The sequence below is a fragment of the Piliocolobus tephrosceles genome, chromosome 15 (assembly GCF_002776525.5).
Source record: "Piliocolobus tephrosceles isolate RC106 chromosome 15, ASM277652v3, whole genome shotgun sequence".
Lineage (NCBI taxonomy): Eukaryota > Metazoa > Chordata > Mammalia > Primates > Cercopithecidae > Piliocolobus > Piliocolobus tephrosceles.
The window spans coordinates 39,106,974-39,123,370 of record NC_045448.1 but is presented as its reverse complement, the minus strand read 5'-3'; the positions used below and the strand labels follow the sequence as shown (position 1 = coordinate 39,123,370).

Sequence of the window (16,397 nt, the reverse complement as noted above, 5' to 3'; positions counted from 1 at the left end):
ACCTAATACAAAGTAAATGCTGCCAAGTGTAGTGACTTGTGCCTGTACTCCCACCTACTCAGGAGGCTGAGGTGGGAGGATCACTTGAGCCCAAGAGTTCAAGGCTACAGTAAGCTGTGATCGTGCCAGTGCACTTCAGTCTGGGTGACAGAGTGAAACTCTAACTCTTAAAAAAAAATTGAATTATATGTAAATAGTTATTACATTGTATTTTAAATTTTGTATTTTTTTAATTTTTTTTAAATATTTTTGATCTGCGGTTGGTTGAATCCACAGATGCAGAACCATGGATATGGAAGGCCCACTGTATTATATATATTTTAATGCTTTGGGAATGCAGAAGAAGGGTATATATTATTTGGCTCTGTTGATTCCAATTAATTCAAATGTTAAAAGATAGTATAAAAATTGCTCCAATCTGGTTTATTTTTCCCTCTTTTATAATAAGTATAATTTTCTGTATTTAAACTTTGAAAAAATAGAGGCAAAAGCTAATATTTTTTTTCCTGTGTTATGACCCCAGTAAAGTATAGTCTTTAATTTCTTAGGTCTTGTCCTTTCATAATTGTACTTGTTCTTTACTTGACTAGACTGATTTCCTTTGTTATTCCTTCCCTTTCTGGTCTATGCTAAGAGTGGATATTGATTGTTCTCACCACAAAAATAACTATGTGAGGTAATGCATTTGTTAATTAGCTAGATTTAGCCATTCCACAGTGTATATGTACTTCCAAGCATCATCATGTTGTACATGATATACATGCACAGTCAATGTAAGGAATAAATAAATTTGGCTGGTGTGGTGGTTCAACCAGCTTTGATTTCTTAGGACACTGATACGTTTTTCTTTTCCTCATTCATCTCAGGCTTTTTTTTTTTTAACTCATTTATCTTAGACTTTTTCTTGTCATTAGCCCTTCATCGTAAAATGTAAAATGTCTGATTTCTTTTTCCATTCATTTTTTTTCTTTAGCTTTTTTCCCTTGGAATCCTAAAGAGTCCTTGTAATTTCTTTCTTTCTTTCTTTTCTTTTCTTTTTTTTTCTTTCTTTTTTTTTTGAGACGGAGACTCGCTCTGTCACCCAGGCTGGAGTGCAGTGGTATGATCTCAGCTCACTGCAACTTCCGTCTCCCAGGTTCAAGCGATTATCATGCCTCAGCCTCCTGAGTAGCTGGGACTACAAGCGTGCACCAGCATGCCTGGCTAATTTTTGTATTTTTAGTAAAGACAGGTTTTCACCATATTGGCCAGGCTGGTCTTGAACTCCTGACCTCAAGCAATCCGCCCACCTCAGCCTCCCAAAGTGCTGGGATTACAGGCATGAGCCACCACACGCAGCCAAGTCCCTATAATTTGTAATACGCTTTCCATTAACATTTAGATTCCCCAAATAATTTATCCATATTTTCTACCTTTCTAAACAGAAACAAATTTCTCCCACACATACCAAAGTATATGGGGATCTGAATTTTTTTTAACTGAAGTACATATGTAGGAATTTATATAGGACCTAGAATATTTGTATTGGGTTTGGTCAAGATTATCTTTTTAAACCTATTTATTATGTAAAGGAAAAAACAGCATTCTGCTAATAATAGAGGTGAATCTCAAACTTAGCTCTGTATCTCATTAATGTTTCCCAAAGGTACTAGATATTAATAGAGTTTCTCATTTAATACAAATAAAATTATTAATCTTGAAATTAGGAGAGTAATAGTATTCTAATTCATGACTCTTTCATTGATCAGTCCTCCTTGGGCTTCTTTTTAAAAATACATTAAGGCCTGAGTGCAGTGGCTCATGTGTGTAATCCCAGTACTTTGGGAGGCCAAGGGAGAAGGATCACTTTGAGCTCAGGAGTTCCAGAGTAGCCTGGGCAACGTAGAAAGGTCTCCTTTCTACTAAAAATAAAAAAATTAGCTGGACGTGGGGGCACATACATATAGTCCCAGCTACTTGGGAGGTGGAGGCAGGGGGGATCACTGAAGCCCAGGAGTTTGAGGCTCCAGTGAGCTATGATCGCATCATTGCACTCCAGCCCGCGTGATAGAGCAAGACCCTTTTCCCCCTCAAAATAAATAAAAAGAAATATAAAATATTTGTGAAAGAAATTTTATTTTGCTATAAAATTATAAATTTGCCACTACAAGAAATAAAGTAATTCCTTCAGTTTGGCGTCTTCCACATTCGAAACACCTTTTAAAAAAAAAAAAAAAAACCTATGAATTTTTCCACATGCATTTTGACCCTTGGCATTATCTCCTAAGTATGTATTTGGTAATTTGATTTCATTAATACCCTTGTAAGTAAGTTTAAAATGTGCTGTGCTTCATTATTACCACTTTGCCTTTTTAAAAATCATTCGAAATTTTCTTTCCTCTTCTTTCCTTCCTCAAAACAAGGTAGACATAATTGATATGGACAGGGATTGCTGTTCTGTTTTCTTTTTCTTCTACCGCAACCCCTTCCTACAGTTAGTCTCTGTAATTCCATCACTGGTGATTTTTTTTTTTCAAAGACATGTAAATCTATTTAGAATCAATTGTCAGGTTGAGTTCAACTTCTGTCCTCTTCTATTGCTTTTATTTTTTTATTTTTACTTTTTTCTACTGCTTTTATATCTACACTGTGCACCAGTGTTTTTAGACTCCAGGTCATGGCCATTAGTAAGTCATAAAATTACTTTAGTGCATTGCCCAACCCTCATTTTAAAAAATAAAACAGGCCGGGCACAGTGGCTCACACCTGTAATCCCAGCACTTTGGGAGGCTTAGGTGGGCGGATCACCTGAGGTCAGGAGTTCAAGACCAGCCTGGCCAACATGGGGAAACCCATCTCTACTAAAAATACAAAAATTAACTGGGCATGATAGCACACGCCTGTAATCCCAGCTACTGGGGAGGCTGAGGCGGGAGAATCACTTGAACCTGGGAGTGGTAGTTGCAGTGAGCTGAGATTGCACCACTGCATTCCAGCCTGGGCAACAGAGCAAGACTCTGTCTCAAAATAAATAAATATATAAATAAAAACAGAATAGAAAATGCCAGTGTGCTACATATAATAAGGACAGGTTTGTTTTAGGAAACGTTGCTTCATTTGACTGTGTGTGCAGTATTTTATGGTATAATGTAAAAATGTGTTGAAAATTTATTCTTACAATGAGTTGGGGTTTTAAAAAATGTTGGAAAGCCACAGGGTCATAGCATTATTAGGTTTGTTTTTTTTTTTTGTTTTTTTTTTTTTTCATGTTCTCAAAATATTTAATGATACAAAAGTTCATCTGTTAACTGAAAAGAGCTGAACAGAAACCATACATATTTTGTAAAACACACACACACACAGCCAAACCCCAGCTGAGACACCTCACACGGTCAGTGATTACATATGTGATGGTGGACTGGAGAATCATTTTCTATACGTGTAAGCTGCTTATAAAATTTTAAAAATAACAAATCGGGGTTTATGAAAAACTTTCAGGAATGGGTTATCTATGGTGGCCATGGAGCTTGCTTCCTCAAGGCCTCTGACCACAGGAAGTTTGGCAGCAACAATTTTAAGGTGAACCTGCCATAGTTACACTTAGTTAATAATGGGTTAAACCCATCACTATAAAACATTTTAACTGAAAACTACGTAAGTTAGTCCTAAATATCTTGTCATTTTTGAATTAACAAGTCTGTAAAATAAACTTGGAAAAAAGAAAAGAATTCTTGTTTTGGATGTTCCTTTCTCTCCCTTTACCCCTTCCCTTTTCTCCTTTTTCACCTGCGATGCCTCCTCCATATTTGGACCTTTGTATTGCCTTTTACTGCATGAGGCTGGTGTCCTGGCAAATAGCTTTTCAACCAGACAGTTGAAAAGGTTTGTAAACCCCATTTTTAACTGCTATAATTTCTTTCAACATGCTTCTAATTCGATTAATTAGAATTAAAATAACTTTATTTGGAAGCTGATTTAGCCTTGGACATAGATGAAGATAAAATTTATTAAAATTGAATGGATTACACCCCTCAATTTATACATTTGCTCTTAAGATTTCCAAGAATCATTGTGTTCTCCACTCCTCTCACCACCAAGGACATCACAGGGCATCACACTTTTTTATTTTCCATTTTACTAGCAAATAATTAAAACTTTTTATTCAGATTTATAATTAAGGATGATGTTTAATTTCATCTGGTTTATACTAGTTGAATACTCATTATTCAAAACATGTGTAAAAGTTATGTAATAGCGACCTCTACTGGTTTTAGTTATGCTATCCTGCAAGTGGATTTTTAAAAGTTTTGAGAGGATGAAAGCGCCTTTTTGAAGTGAATTAGTTTAATAAGGAAGGAAATTCAACTGTGTTAGTAACCTGAGTTCTTTCACTCTCAGTGGAAATTTTAACTAAAGAATTTCTGGAAATTAAATTGAAGTATTTTGTTAAAAACGAATGACTATGGGAGGACTTTAAAGAAACTACAGTGTATTAAAATTGCTGTCACCAATGCAAACCGTTGCTTTCCATGATTTGTAAATAGTTCTGAAGTGCCTTTGCATGGTTGGTAAAGAATATTCATAGAGGTTTCCACTTGAAAAATGCTGCATGTAATTAGTACTGAAAGTAAGGATGAGTGAGAACTGGATTTAGATATTTACTTCTTGATCTTGGGTGGTGTTCCTTGAAATTTTATACAAGTACTATTTCAGGTAGCTTCTACTCATTCTTGTAATTAGCTTTATCACAGTGAAGTTGAAATTTAGGATGTGATATTCCCCCTAGATAATAGAAAGAATGTTTAGTCTCTTATTGCCTAATTAAGGAACTAATACATTGACAATTACTGTTTTCTCTTAGCTTCAATATGTTTGTAATGTAAATTATACCACATATGAAAGGCTCTACTTTTGGTATTCTTTGATTTTAAAAGTAAATTTTAAGTGAAGAGCACTATTTGATATATTTGCTTAGTTGTTGTTTTCCTATTTTCCAAGGAACGTGTTCAAAAAAGTTTCCCTCATCCAATTGATAAGTGGGCAATAGCTGATGCCCAATCAGCTATTGAAAAGAGGAAGCGAAGAAACCCTTTATCTCTCCCAGTAGAAAAAATCCATCCTTTATTAAAGGTAATGCTGAAATACTGCCTTCTTGCCTTTTAAGGAAAAAATAAAACCCACCAATTTTATACAATAAGAATATATTTTATGGATAATTGAGTCAACTTAAGAGTAAAATTATCTCATTCTAAGTTTTCCAGAGATTTATGTGGTGGGAGGGGATGCTATGATAATAAGAAAATATAAACTGGGCAACATGATTTAAAGTAATTTCATATCAATAGTAATAAGCAAGTTGAGAGGACTAAGAAAGTTACTGTGGATTTTGTTTATCTCAGATGTAATTAGGACCACAAAGAGAATTTATAAAACTCCTCTTGTTGGTTAGACCTGTGTTCCTATAAATCCTTTTGATGTTAATACTTTGTGTAGAGACCTCTGTGAAAAGGCCATAAGGCTATGTGTAATCTCTGAACAAAAAGATCACCTAAACTCTCCAGTCCTACTTACCGTGTAAATAAATCAGTCAGTTAAATCTCTATGGACAAAATGTTAATACTTGTATACATTGTCTGAGTTTTATTACTCAACAAAGTTGTTATTATCCATAGTTTGTAAATGAAGTGACAGAGGCAGAAAGTGATTAAGTAACTTCTAGGCCAAGTTCACAAGACTCTAAGTGATAGTGTCAGAAAGTTCAGGTTTGCTTGATGTTTTCCAAAATTTAAAGTTAAACACTTGAATGAGTTTTAAGGTTGTATTTTGCATTCAACTGTTTGAATAGAAATATCTGTCTTATGGAAAACTACTTCATCATTCTCTTCATGATTTTCATTGGTCATACATTGAATTGTATTCTAAGAGAATTAAATTGAGGTATATGAATACTATGTTAATAATCCTAAATTTTGAGTTTTATGTGCTAATTGTGAATATCATTTCAATTTATTTTAATACACCTTTATCATGATACACTTAATAGTTTTTATATACCCTAAAAGGTAAATGCAGCCTGTCTCCAGTTTGTAACGAACTTCTTATTTCAAAGTTGTTGTTTTTTAAATGAGTTGTTTGGAAAATAGATTTTGTTATTCTGTATGAACAGACCAGTCCCACAAAAGCCCGTATTCTCTTTGAAGTCTAATACTAGGGCTATTTAACATTTTCTTAATAGCAACCATTATTCAGTAGGACATAACATGAATTTTGTTTTCATAGAAATTGCCAGGGTTATATCAGGAATGTGCCCACTATGGTTTGGGGGAGCCCATCTTCCCTTGGAAAAGATAAAAGTATAAGCCTGGTAGAGATTCCTAGATACCAATAATATATTAACTCTCATTTTTTGTAAAAGAAAAAACTTGTTTGTTGTAGTTACTTCCAGGTATTCTGAATTAGGTAACAAAAAGCATTTACTCCCTTCTCCAAACTTGGGTCTTTCTTTATAGGTTAGGGATTATCTATTTGTAATCTCTGCTGCTTAAGTATTTTACATCATTAGAGGTAATTTTGCCTTGCCTTTTCTTAGCTTACATTTTCAATAGTAATACATATATTATTCATTGTTGAACCACTTAAAATTAAATATTGTTGGTAAGCACAGGCCTCAGGAAAAAAGTGTAAGCTAAGTTGCAAATATGTTTTTTATTTTTAATCAGTGTGTTAAATTTACAGTATATGATGTTTAAACATACTTTTCTTTTAATTTTGCAGGAGGTCCTAGGTTATAAAATTGACCATCAGGTTTCTGTTTACATAGTAGCAGTCTTAGAATACATTTCTGCAGACATTTTAAAGCTGGTTGGGAATTATGTAAGAAATATACGGCATTATGAAATTACAAAACAAGATATTAAAGTGGCAATGTGTGCTGACAAGGTAGGAAACTGAGCTTTTATATTTTTTTCTTAAGTTTCTTTTTATGACTTATTAAATGCTAACATACTGTTCATGTAGAATAAAGTTGTACTACGTGTTGGGGAATATCTCCAGTAACCTAATAGCAGGGACTCAAGATACCACTTTAAAGAAATAAGATATTAGATATATAATATTAAAATGTGTTTAAATATGTCATGCAGTTTTTTTCTTCTGTGCTGTTGCAACTAGGGTTAATTAGAGTAATCTCTTAATAGATAATTTCTTTTTTTCTTTTCTTTTTTTTGAGATGGAATCTCGCTCTGTCGCCCAGGCTGGAGTGCAGTGGCACAATCTTGGCTCACTGCAACCTCCGCCTCCTGGATTCAGGCGATTCTCCTGCCTCAGCCTCCTGAGTAGCTGGGATTACAGGCACATGCCACCATGGCCAACTTATTTTTTTGTATTTTTAGTAGAGACAGGGTTTCACTATGTTTGTCAGGCTGATCTCAAACTCCTGACTGCCTCGGCCTCCCAAAGTGCTGGAATTACAGGCTTGAGCCACCGCACCTGGCTGATAGTAAATTTCTTAAAATTTATTTGGACTGAAAGATTATAAGGTTATGGATTTACTTAAAAACAATTTTTCAAAATGTAAAACCTCAAAACAATAGTTTTACTTTGGCACCTGGCTTTCTTCAGATACTACTTTGTGGTTTTACAATAATAATAATAAGAGCAAACACTTATTGAAGGTTAGGCATATATGTGGCATATCTCCGTTGGTCCTTATGATATTCCTCTAAGGTGAGTGATCTTATCTACATTTTATAAAAAGGAGACTGAAATTCACAGGGATAAAGAAATTGGTCCAGAATTTTCTGAGAAGTTTCAAAGCCTAGACTTGAACTCCAGGTCTCTCTGAGTCTAAAGCTTTTCGTCATTACCTAAGGATGTTCATTTTGCGGAAACAACTTTGCAGAAAGGAAAATATTTTCTGATGAAACATTTCATTCCATTTTCCTCATTATACTCTTACTGATTTGGAGTATTATTTCTGATTACTGATTCCACTAAATTATGTTTTAGTATTTATTTGTTCTTTGAGAATGTGGCCATATAGAGTGAAAAAACCCACCTGATTTGAAGAAGAATTTCAAATGTTTGGGTATTTTTAAATGAATAAGTATTTAGTTTTAAAAAATTATTATCTAGACACGAATATGAAATACTTGATACTTTTTAATGATTCAGATAAATAAAATATTTTTGAGTACCTACTACATGTTTACACAGGGAGGAGATGCAAGAGAAGTATATATAAAACAAGGCTCCAGAGTTAATGAAGGTATACTTATATACATGAAACAATCAGAAAGCACGCAAGATAAAATATTTTATTGTGTTACAGAGATATGATGCTGTAGAAGTTCGCAAGAAGGGGAAAGATGTGTTCTAGCAAGATTAGTAACAGTAGACTTCTTGCAGAAAATAAAAGCTTATTTTGACCAATTCCCAACAAATGTAGGAAAATAGGCCAAATAGAAGGCTATAAAAATTATTTAAATATGAGATACTGAGGCCATGGAATAAAGTGATGATGGCAGGGTATAAAACAGAGAAAACCAAGTCAGAGAAATTAAAGACAGGATCTGGAAACACATTGTAAGTAATAGGTTAACAAGAGAGACAGACAGATAAATACTAGTAGTGATAGAGAACTTGGAGGAGTGTAGTAAGTGATATCAGATGTTGAATTCTGTTTTAGAGAAGCTGTGGAGGAATGCTGGCAATATATCCAAGAGGAGAAATTTGCTTGTTTGCTTTTTTATCATTTAAGAACTTTATTCAGAGAACTTAGAGCATTTCACGTCAAATTTGACGAAAGCTTCATATTTTATTACTTTTTTTTATATCTCTGACTAGGTATTGATGGATATGTTTCATCAAGATGTAGAAGATATTAATATATTATCTTTAACTGATGAAGAGCCTTCCACCTCAGGAGAACAAACTTACTATGATTTGGTAAAAGCATTTATGGCAGAAATTCGACAATATATAAGGGAACTAAATCTAATTATAAAAGTTTTTAGAGAGCCCTTTGTCTCCAATTCAAAATTGTTTTCAGCTAATGTAAGTATCATTGTATATATACCTGTCATTGGATGTGTTGTGAAATTTGCATGACCACTTCAAATTTGAAGTTGTATAGTTCATGATTACTAATTTGTTAATTTTTTTAAGTTGTGGGACTTAATTCATGATCACAAAGTGCTATAACAGTTTCAAGAGATTTAACATCAGAAATTAAGAGACAAAATACAAAGTAGACTGATTATGTAAGTGAAAATGAAATCACAGAATTGTCCATGTACTCCAAAGGATAAAGCTTCTTGTTTAGGTGGAAGATATTTTTGTTTGAGTCATTTGAATCATTCAGCCTACACTTCATCAATGCCAACTGTATTGTCAGGTACCATGCTTGGCAGCAGGGATTCAAAGATGAATAAGAAACAGTTCTGCTGGGCGTGGTGGCTCACGCCTGTAATCCCAGCACTTTGGGAGGCCGAGGTGGGCGGATCACGAAGTCAGGAGATCGAGACCATCCTGGCTAACATGGTGAAACCCCATCTCTACTAAAAATACAAAAAATTAGCCGGGCGTGGTGGTGGGTGCCTGTAATCCCAGCTACTCGGGAGACTGAGGCAGGAGAATGGCGTGAACCCAGGAGGAGCTTGCAGTGAGCCGAGATTGCACCACTGCACTCCAACCTAGTTGACAGAGCGAGACTGCATCTCAAAAAAAAAAAAAGAAAAGAAAAGAAACGGTTCCTTTCCTTAAGTTTAGTCAAGACAGAGATACAAACTATACATTGCAGTAAAATGTGGTAATTACCCTATTAGAAGTATGACAGCAGTAGTATTGGGAGCACAAAGGAAGGGGCTAGTAACATTGAAACTTAGACAAAGGATTACTGATCTTACTATAGTAATCAAACTAACCTAACTGGGTCCTGAAGAAATGCTGAGTGAGAATGGGTGAGATTGTCATAGGAGCTACACACTGGTAATTCCTAGAACTGTAGCCACACAGCCATAAATGACTGATAGAGAAGCAGTGCTCACTACAGAGGCTGGGACTAGGCTCAAGCTATGGCAATGAGTGAACATTAAAAAATAAAGCAGTAGATTATGGTGATGGTTGTACAAATCTGTAAATATATTAAAGACTATTAAATCACTCACTTTAAATGGATACATTGTATGGTTTCTAAACAATGTTTCAATAAAGTTGCTTAACAAAAAGAGTAAAGAAGAGGCAAAGGTTTCTGAGGACACAAAAATCAAGAACCAAAATGGCCAAAAAGCACATCAAAAGGTATTCAACATCACTAATCATTAGGGAAATGTAAATTAAAACCATGACATACTACTACATTCTCATTAGAGAGGCTGAAATGTAAATGACTTACAATACCAAAAGTTGAAATGGGTATGGAGCAACTGCTTGTGGGAATATAAAATTCCCACATTACTTGAGAATGTAAACTGGTATATTTTGGAAAACAGTTTGGCAGTTCTCTCTCTCTTTTTTTCTTGAGACGTAGTCTTGCTCTGTTGCCTAGGCTGGAGTGCAGGGGTGCGATCTTGGCTCACTGCAACCTCTGCCTCCTGGGTTCAATCCATTCTCCTGCCTCAGCCTCCCGTGTAGCTGGGATTACAGGTGTGTGCCACCACACCTGACTAATTTTTGTGTTTTTAGTAGAGGCAGGGTTTTACCATGTTGGCCAGGCTGGTCTCAAACTCCTGACCTTAAGTGATCCACCAGCCTCAGCCTCCCAAAATGCTGGGATTACAGGCGTGAGCCACCATGCCTGGCCAGTTTGGCAGTTCTCTATAACAATAAACATAAACTAACCATATTGCCCAGCAATTCTACTCCTAGGTTTTTAACCAGAAGAAATGAAAACATGTCCATACAAAACTGGTTCATGAATGTTCATAGCAGCTTTATTTGTAATAGCCCCAAACTGGAAACACCCAAATGTCCATCAGCAGGTGAATGTATAAACAAACTGTGGTATGACCATACAGTGGAATGTTACTGAGGAATAAAAAAAAAGAAATAGTTATGCATGCAACAGCATGGGTGCATCTCAAAAATATAAGCAAAAACCTAGGCACAAAAGACAATATATGATTCCATTTATTTAATATTCTAGAAAAGACATTTCTATAGAGACAAAAAGGAGATCACAGGTTTCCTGGGAGTGAGGCCTAGTAAGGGTTGATGGAAATGGGGCACATCTTAAGAAGTTAAGATGATGAAAAGGTTCTGTATCTTGATTGTGCTGGTGGTTAGAAGGGTGAATAACTACACAAAATCTCACCAAAAGAACATTTAAAATAGGAGTTTCTTATATAAACCATGCCTCAAAGTCAACTTGATAAATATAGTCACTGATAAAAAAGGAAATCAAATAATAGTAACCAATTTTAAAGTACAAAATGTATATGGTTTCAGATTCTATGTTGCAACTAACCCTTAAGAAACTATCATTTGTTGAATTTTAGTAAAGAACCATAAAAGGATAGTCACTCTACTTATACGGAAAGTCCAGAATAGGCAAATCCATAGAGACAAAGTAGATTAGTGGTTGCCAGGCACTGGGGAGAGGGAAGGAATGGAGAGTGACTGTACCGGATATTTAGCTATCCACCTTCCAGAAAAATCATAGGGTTTCTTCTTGTGGTAATGAAATGTTCTAGAATTTGATACTGGTGATGACTGCACAACCAATATTGAAAACCACTGACTAGTAACTACACTTTTAACGAGTGAATTTTATGGTATATGAGTTTTATCTCAATAGAAAAATTACACAGAAAAGCTATATTTTTCATATACTTCAAAATAATGTATCACAACAGATTGTATGCAGAAATAGATATGAAAATCCTGCTGTCTTCTAGTACGCTATGTTAGAGATTTGCAAATGTAAAACATTGCCATTCTTCTGCTGAATGTTTTTTATTGTGGTTTAAAAAAAATTTGGCTACTTTTTATAAAAGTGCTATTTATGTTAACACATAATGGGTTTATTATTTTTAATGAATTAAATATTTTTTTAAAATTTTGCTTTTAACTTCTAATGTGGTAAACATTGAAATACATAGTTATAAACAAAAGGTTTTTAGAATCTTCAATAATTTTTAAGAGTGTGAAGGAGTCCTGAGACCAGAAAGTTACAAGACCACTGACCTAGAGAAATGTATTTGCAAATTGTACATCTTTGCAGAAGGAATTCTTGAATTGTCTTTTATTCATATTTGTAAGTCATTAACATTTTTCACTGTATCTGCCATGTTAAATTTTGTGATTATAAAATGACTTATTGGCTCAAAATTTGTTTAATATTATAATAATACAGCCTCGCTGAATTTATGTGTTTTCCCCCAAACAGGATGTAGAAAATATATTTAGTCGTATAGTAGATATACATGAACTTAGTGTAAAGTTACTGGGCCATATAGAAGATACAGTAGAAATGACAGATGAAGGCAGTCCCCATCCACTAGTAGGAAGCTGCTTTGAAGACTTAGCAGAGGTAAGTACTTCAGTTGTATACCCAAAAAGTCTACATAAAAGCCTATGTTTACTTTAAAATTGAGAGTCTTCTTTCCAGCTAAAGTCATAGATATGAATTGTTCACTACTTATCTGTTATTGCTCCTTTGCCATAGGGTCATTGTCAACATATGTTTCTGTTATCTTACCAAACAGAAAAAGTGGTCTCTTGTTAATTATAGAAAAGCAGATACCACCAAGGGGAAGTATGACAGCTGTCACCCAGTGGCCTACTGTAAAAGGTTAAGAAAAGTCAATGAATGACTATTAAGGAAGAGACCACAGAACTTGCACCTGAAGTCAGATTACTTGTGTTCCAGTCTAAGCTCTGCTGCTTATTAGTTGTGTGACCAGTGGCAAGTTACTTCATTTCTTTAAACCTCCATATCTTTATTTGTAAAATAAGAATGATAATGCAGGTTGAGTATTCCTAATCCAAAAATCCCAAATCTGAAATGCTTCAAAATCTGAAACTATTCCAACATGATGCTCCAAGGAAATGCTCATTGGAGCATTTCAGATTTGGAATTTTCAGACTCGGGATGCTGAAGCACTAGGTATAATACAAATAATCCAAAATCTGAAATCTTAAACACTTCATTTTGGGTAAGAGATACTCGATCTGTAATACCAGGATTTTCATGAAAAATTAAATAATCTGAAGTATTTACCTATCTACCTTCACATAATAAGCTTACTCAGTATGTGATAACTGCATTATTATTTAGAATAGGAATGAAGTAAATAGGACAATAAGGTCCAGGATCTGGATGATTCAGATACCATGAGATAGAAAGACAGGTCATTAACTCCTCAGATATTTCAAATGCTAAAATACATGAGTCAGTCCTAATAAGTTAGCATTAAGAGTCATTCTGAGGTTTCTAGCGTTTGCTGTGTTCTCACTCTAAAATCTCACTCACTCATTATGATACAGCATCGAGCTTGTAAAATATTTTTTTTTTAATTAAGACTTTCAGGCAAAATAGAATGGTAAGTTCAAGCATCACCACAGCCCCTTCATTCCTGCTCCAAACACACATAAGTAATAAAGTATAACAAGAAAAATGTGGAATATATATAACTAAACTTGAAAACAAGATCAGGAATGGAATAGACATTCAAGGTAGTGAGCTCTGGTATCTGGGTGTTTAGGCTCTTAAGGACAGTGAATTGTTTCAAATGGCACAAAAGACAATGTGTTCCATGAAAGCCAGAGCGAGACTTCTTGCTCAAGTCCCTCCTTATAATAGGATGCTAGGAAAATCTCCCAACCTGGTATCTACAGTAAAGTTTTCTAAAAAGTTGTGGACTTGACATGGGGAGACAAAAACGTTGCCTTACAATAATAACAAAGTTTCCTACAGCATTAAGCTAATATGAAGCCTGAACCTCCAAAGTCATTTTAAGAGTAGGTTCTGGTTTGGAAGAGTGATCATAAAGGAATGGGAGAAAAAAAGGAAACAAAACATTAAGTCTCCCACCAAGAAGCATATAATACAAAATTCAAAAAAACAAGGTAAATTCTAATTCTCAGAATGAAATTAATAAAATCAACAATTACAACATGAATTTATTCCAGATGAAATTGATTTTGTATAATAGACATACAAAAAGTTTAAAAGAAGTTTAGGATGCTGAAAGAGCTTAGGATGCTGAAAGAGCTAAGTGAAGGAATATGATCCATTTATAAAGAAGATATTGTGAAACAAAAATAGGTGGAAAGGAAATGAGCAGATTTCTAGATATCAAAAGACAGAGATTTTGAGAATTAAATATATTATACAAGCATTGAAATAACTTATATAGTATAACATTTGCTGGACCCAGTTCAAGGATAAAATTAGTAAATTGGAAGATGGAATTGAGGACTTCACTGAGAATGTGACACACAGACGAACATAAGAAACATGAAAGGCCAATTGAAAGTAATAAGCATTGCCGGGCACTGTGGCTCACGCCTGTAATCCCAGCACTTTGGGAGGCTGAGGCGGGCAGATCACCTGAGGTCAGGAGTTCAAGACCAGCCTGGCCAATATGGTGAAACCCCATCTCTACTAAATATACAAAAATTAGCCGGGCATGGTGGTGCATGTCTGTAATCCCAGCTACTTGGGACGCTGAGGCAGGAGAATCGCTTGAACCCAGGAGGTGGAGGTTGCAGTGAGCCGAGATTGCACCGCTGCACTCCAGTGACAGAGCAAGACTCCATCTCAAAAAAAGTTATAAGGATAAGCTGAGAGGCTTAGTATACATCTAATAGGAGTTCCAAACAAAGAGTGATGGAGAAACAATATTTGAAAACATAAAAATGGATAATTTTCAAGAATGAGGACGTTAGTTCCCAGATCAAAAATGAATTCCAAATATTGTTCATGATAAATAAAAATAAACACACAGCTGAAAACATGACAGTGAAACTATAGAACATCAAAGATAAAGAGAAAATCTTGGGTTGGGTGCAGTGGCTGATGCCTGTAATCCCAGCACTTTGGGAGACTGAGGCGGATGGATTGCTTGAAGTCAGGAGTTCGAGACCAGCCTGGTCAACATGGTGAAACACCATCTCTACTAAAAAATACAAAAATTAGCCAGGCGTGGTGGCGGGAGCCTGTAATCCCAGCTATTCAGGAGGCTGAGACACGAGAATTGCTTGAATCTGGGAGGCAGAGGTTGCAGTGAGCTGAGTTTGCGCCACTATACTCCAGACTGGGTGGTCTCACCAGACTGGGTGACAGAGCAAGACTCGGTCTTAAGGGAAAAAAAGAGAAAATCTTAAAAGCTGTTAAGACACGGGAAGCTGAGGCAGGAGAATGGCGTGAACCCAGGAGACAGAGCTTGCAGTGAGCTGAGATTGCGCCCCTGCACTCCAGCCTGGGGGACAGAGCAAGATTCCGTCTCAAAAAAAAAAAAAAAAAAAACCTTTTAAGCTGTTAAGACAGAAAAGAAAATATTTTGCAAAAGAACTATAATTAGAATGGCAGCAGGGTTCTCTTTAACAACAGAGGTTAACAGTCAGTTGAGTAATATCTTTAAAGTACTAAGGTAAAATAGGATTTTCTATCTAACTACAGTATTATTCAAGAATGAGGACAAATTTTTAAATAATAAAGTTTGTAGAAGAAAACATAAGTGTTCTTCATGACCTTGGAATATACAAAGATTTCTTAAACAGGACACAAAAGCACTAACCATGAAAGAAAAAAATTGATAAACTGGACTTCATTAGATGTAAGAATATCCATTCATCAAAAGACAAAATTAATAGAATGAAAAGGCAAGCTATAGACTGGAAGATAGTATTTATAATATACGTAGCCAATGAAAGACTCATATCTGGGATATATTAAGAACTCCTGGCTGGGCACAGTAGCTCATACCTGTAATCCTAGCACTTTGGGAGGCCAAGGCCAGTGGATCACTTGAGGTCCGGAGTTTGAGACAAGCCTGGCCAACATGGTGAAACCCCATCTCTACTAAAAATACAAAATTAGGCAGGCATAGTGGTTCATGTCTGTAATCCCAGTTACTAGGGAGTCTGAGGCAGGAGAATTGCTTGAACTCAGGAGGTAGAGGTTGCAGTGAGCCAAGATCACACCACTGTACTCCAGCCTGGGCGACAGAGCGAGACTCTGAAAAGAACAAAAAACCCTAAAACAAAATAACTCCTACATGCCTACAAATCAGTAACTAAAACTTCAGGGTTTTTTTGTTTTGTTTTATTTTTAGAAAATAGGCAGAAGACTTGAGTAGGTACTTCATACACAAAAAAGATGCTCAACATTGTTATTCATCAAGGAAATGAATTTTGAAACCGTGGAGTAGTTGGAAGTCTACTTGCTGGTGGGGGCTAGGGTGTAATTTGGTACA

At 35.4% G+C, this 16,397-nt stretch overlaps 1 protein-coding gene across 2 annotated transcripts in view; it reads left to right on the top strand.

The window, feature by feature from the left end:
* SOS1 (SOS Ras/Rac guanine nucleotide exchange factor 1) overlaps positions 1 to 16,397 on the top strand; it is a 149,324-nt gene that overhangs the window by 66,277 nt on the left and 66,650 nt on the right. For both annotated transcript variants that reach the window (XM_023216292.1, XM_023216293.1), the window contains exons 3-6: positions 4,978 to 5,109; positions 6,754 to 6,918; positions 8,824 to 9,033; positions 12,365 to 12,508. In XM_023216292.1, coding sequence (XP_023072060.1) covers positions 4,978 to 5,109; positions 6,754 to 6,918; positions 8,824 to 9,033; positions 12,365 to 12,508 — 651 coding nt within the window. The remainder of the gene's footprint in view (positions 1 to 4,977; positions 5,110 to 6,753; positions 6,919 to 8,823; positions 9,034 to 12,364; positions 12,509 to 16,397) is intronic.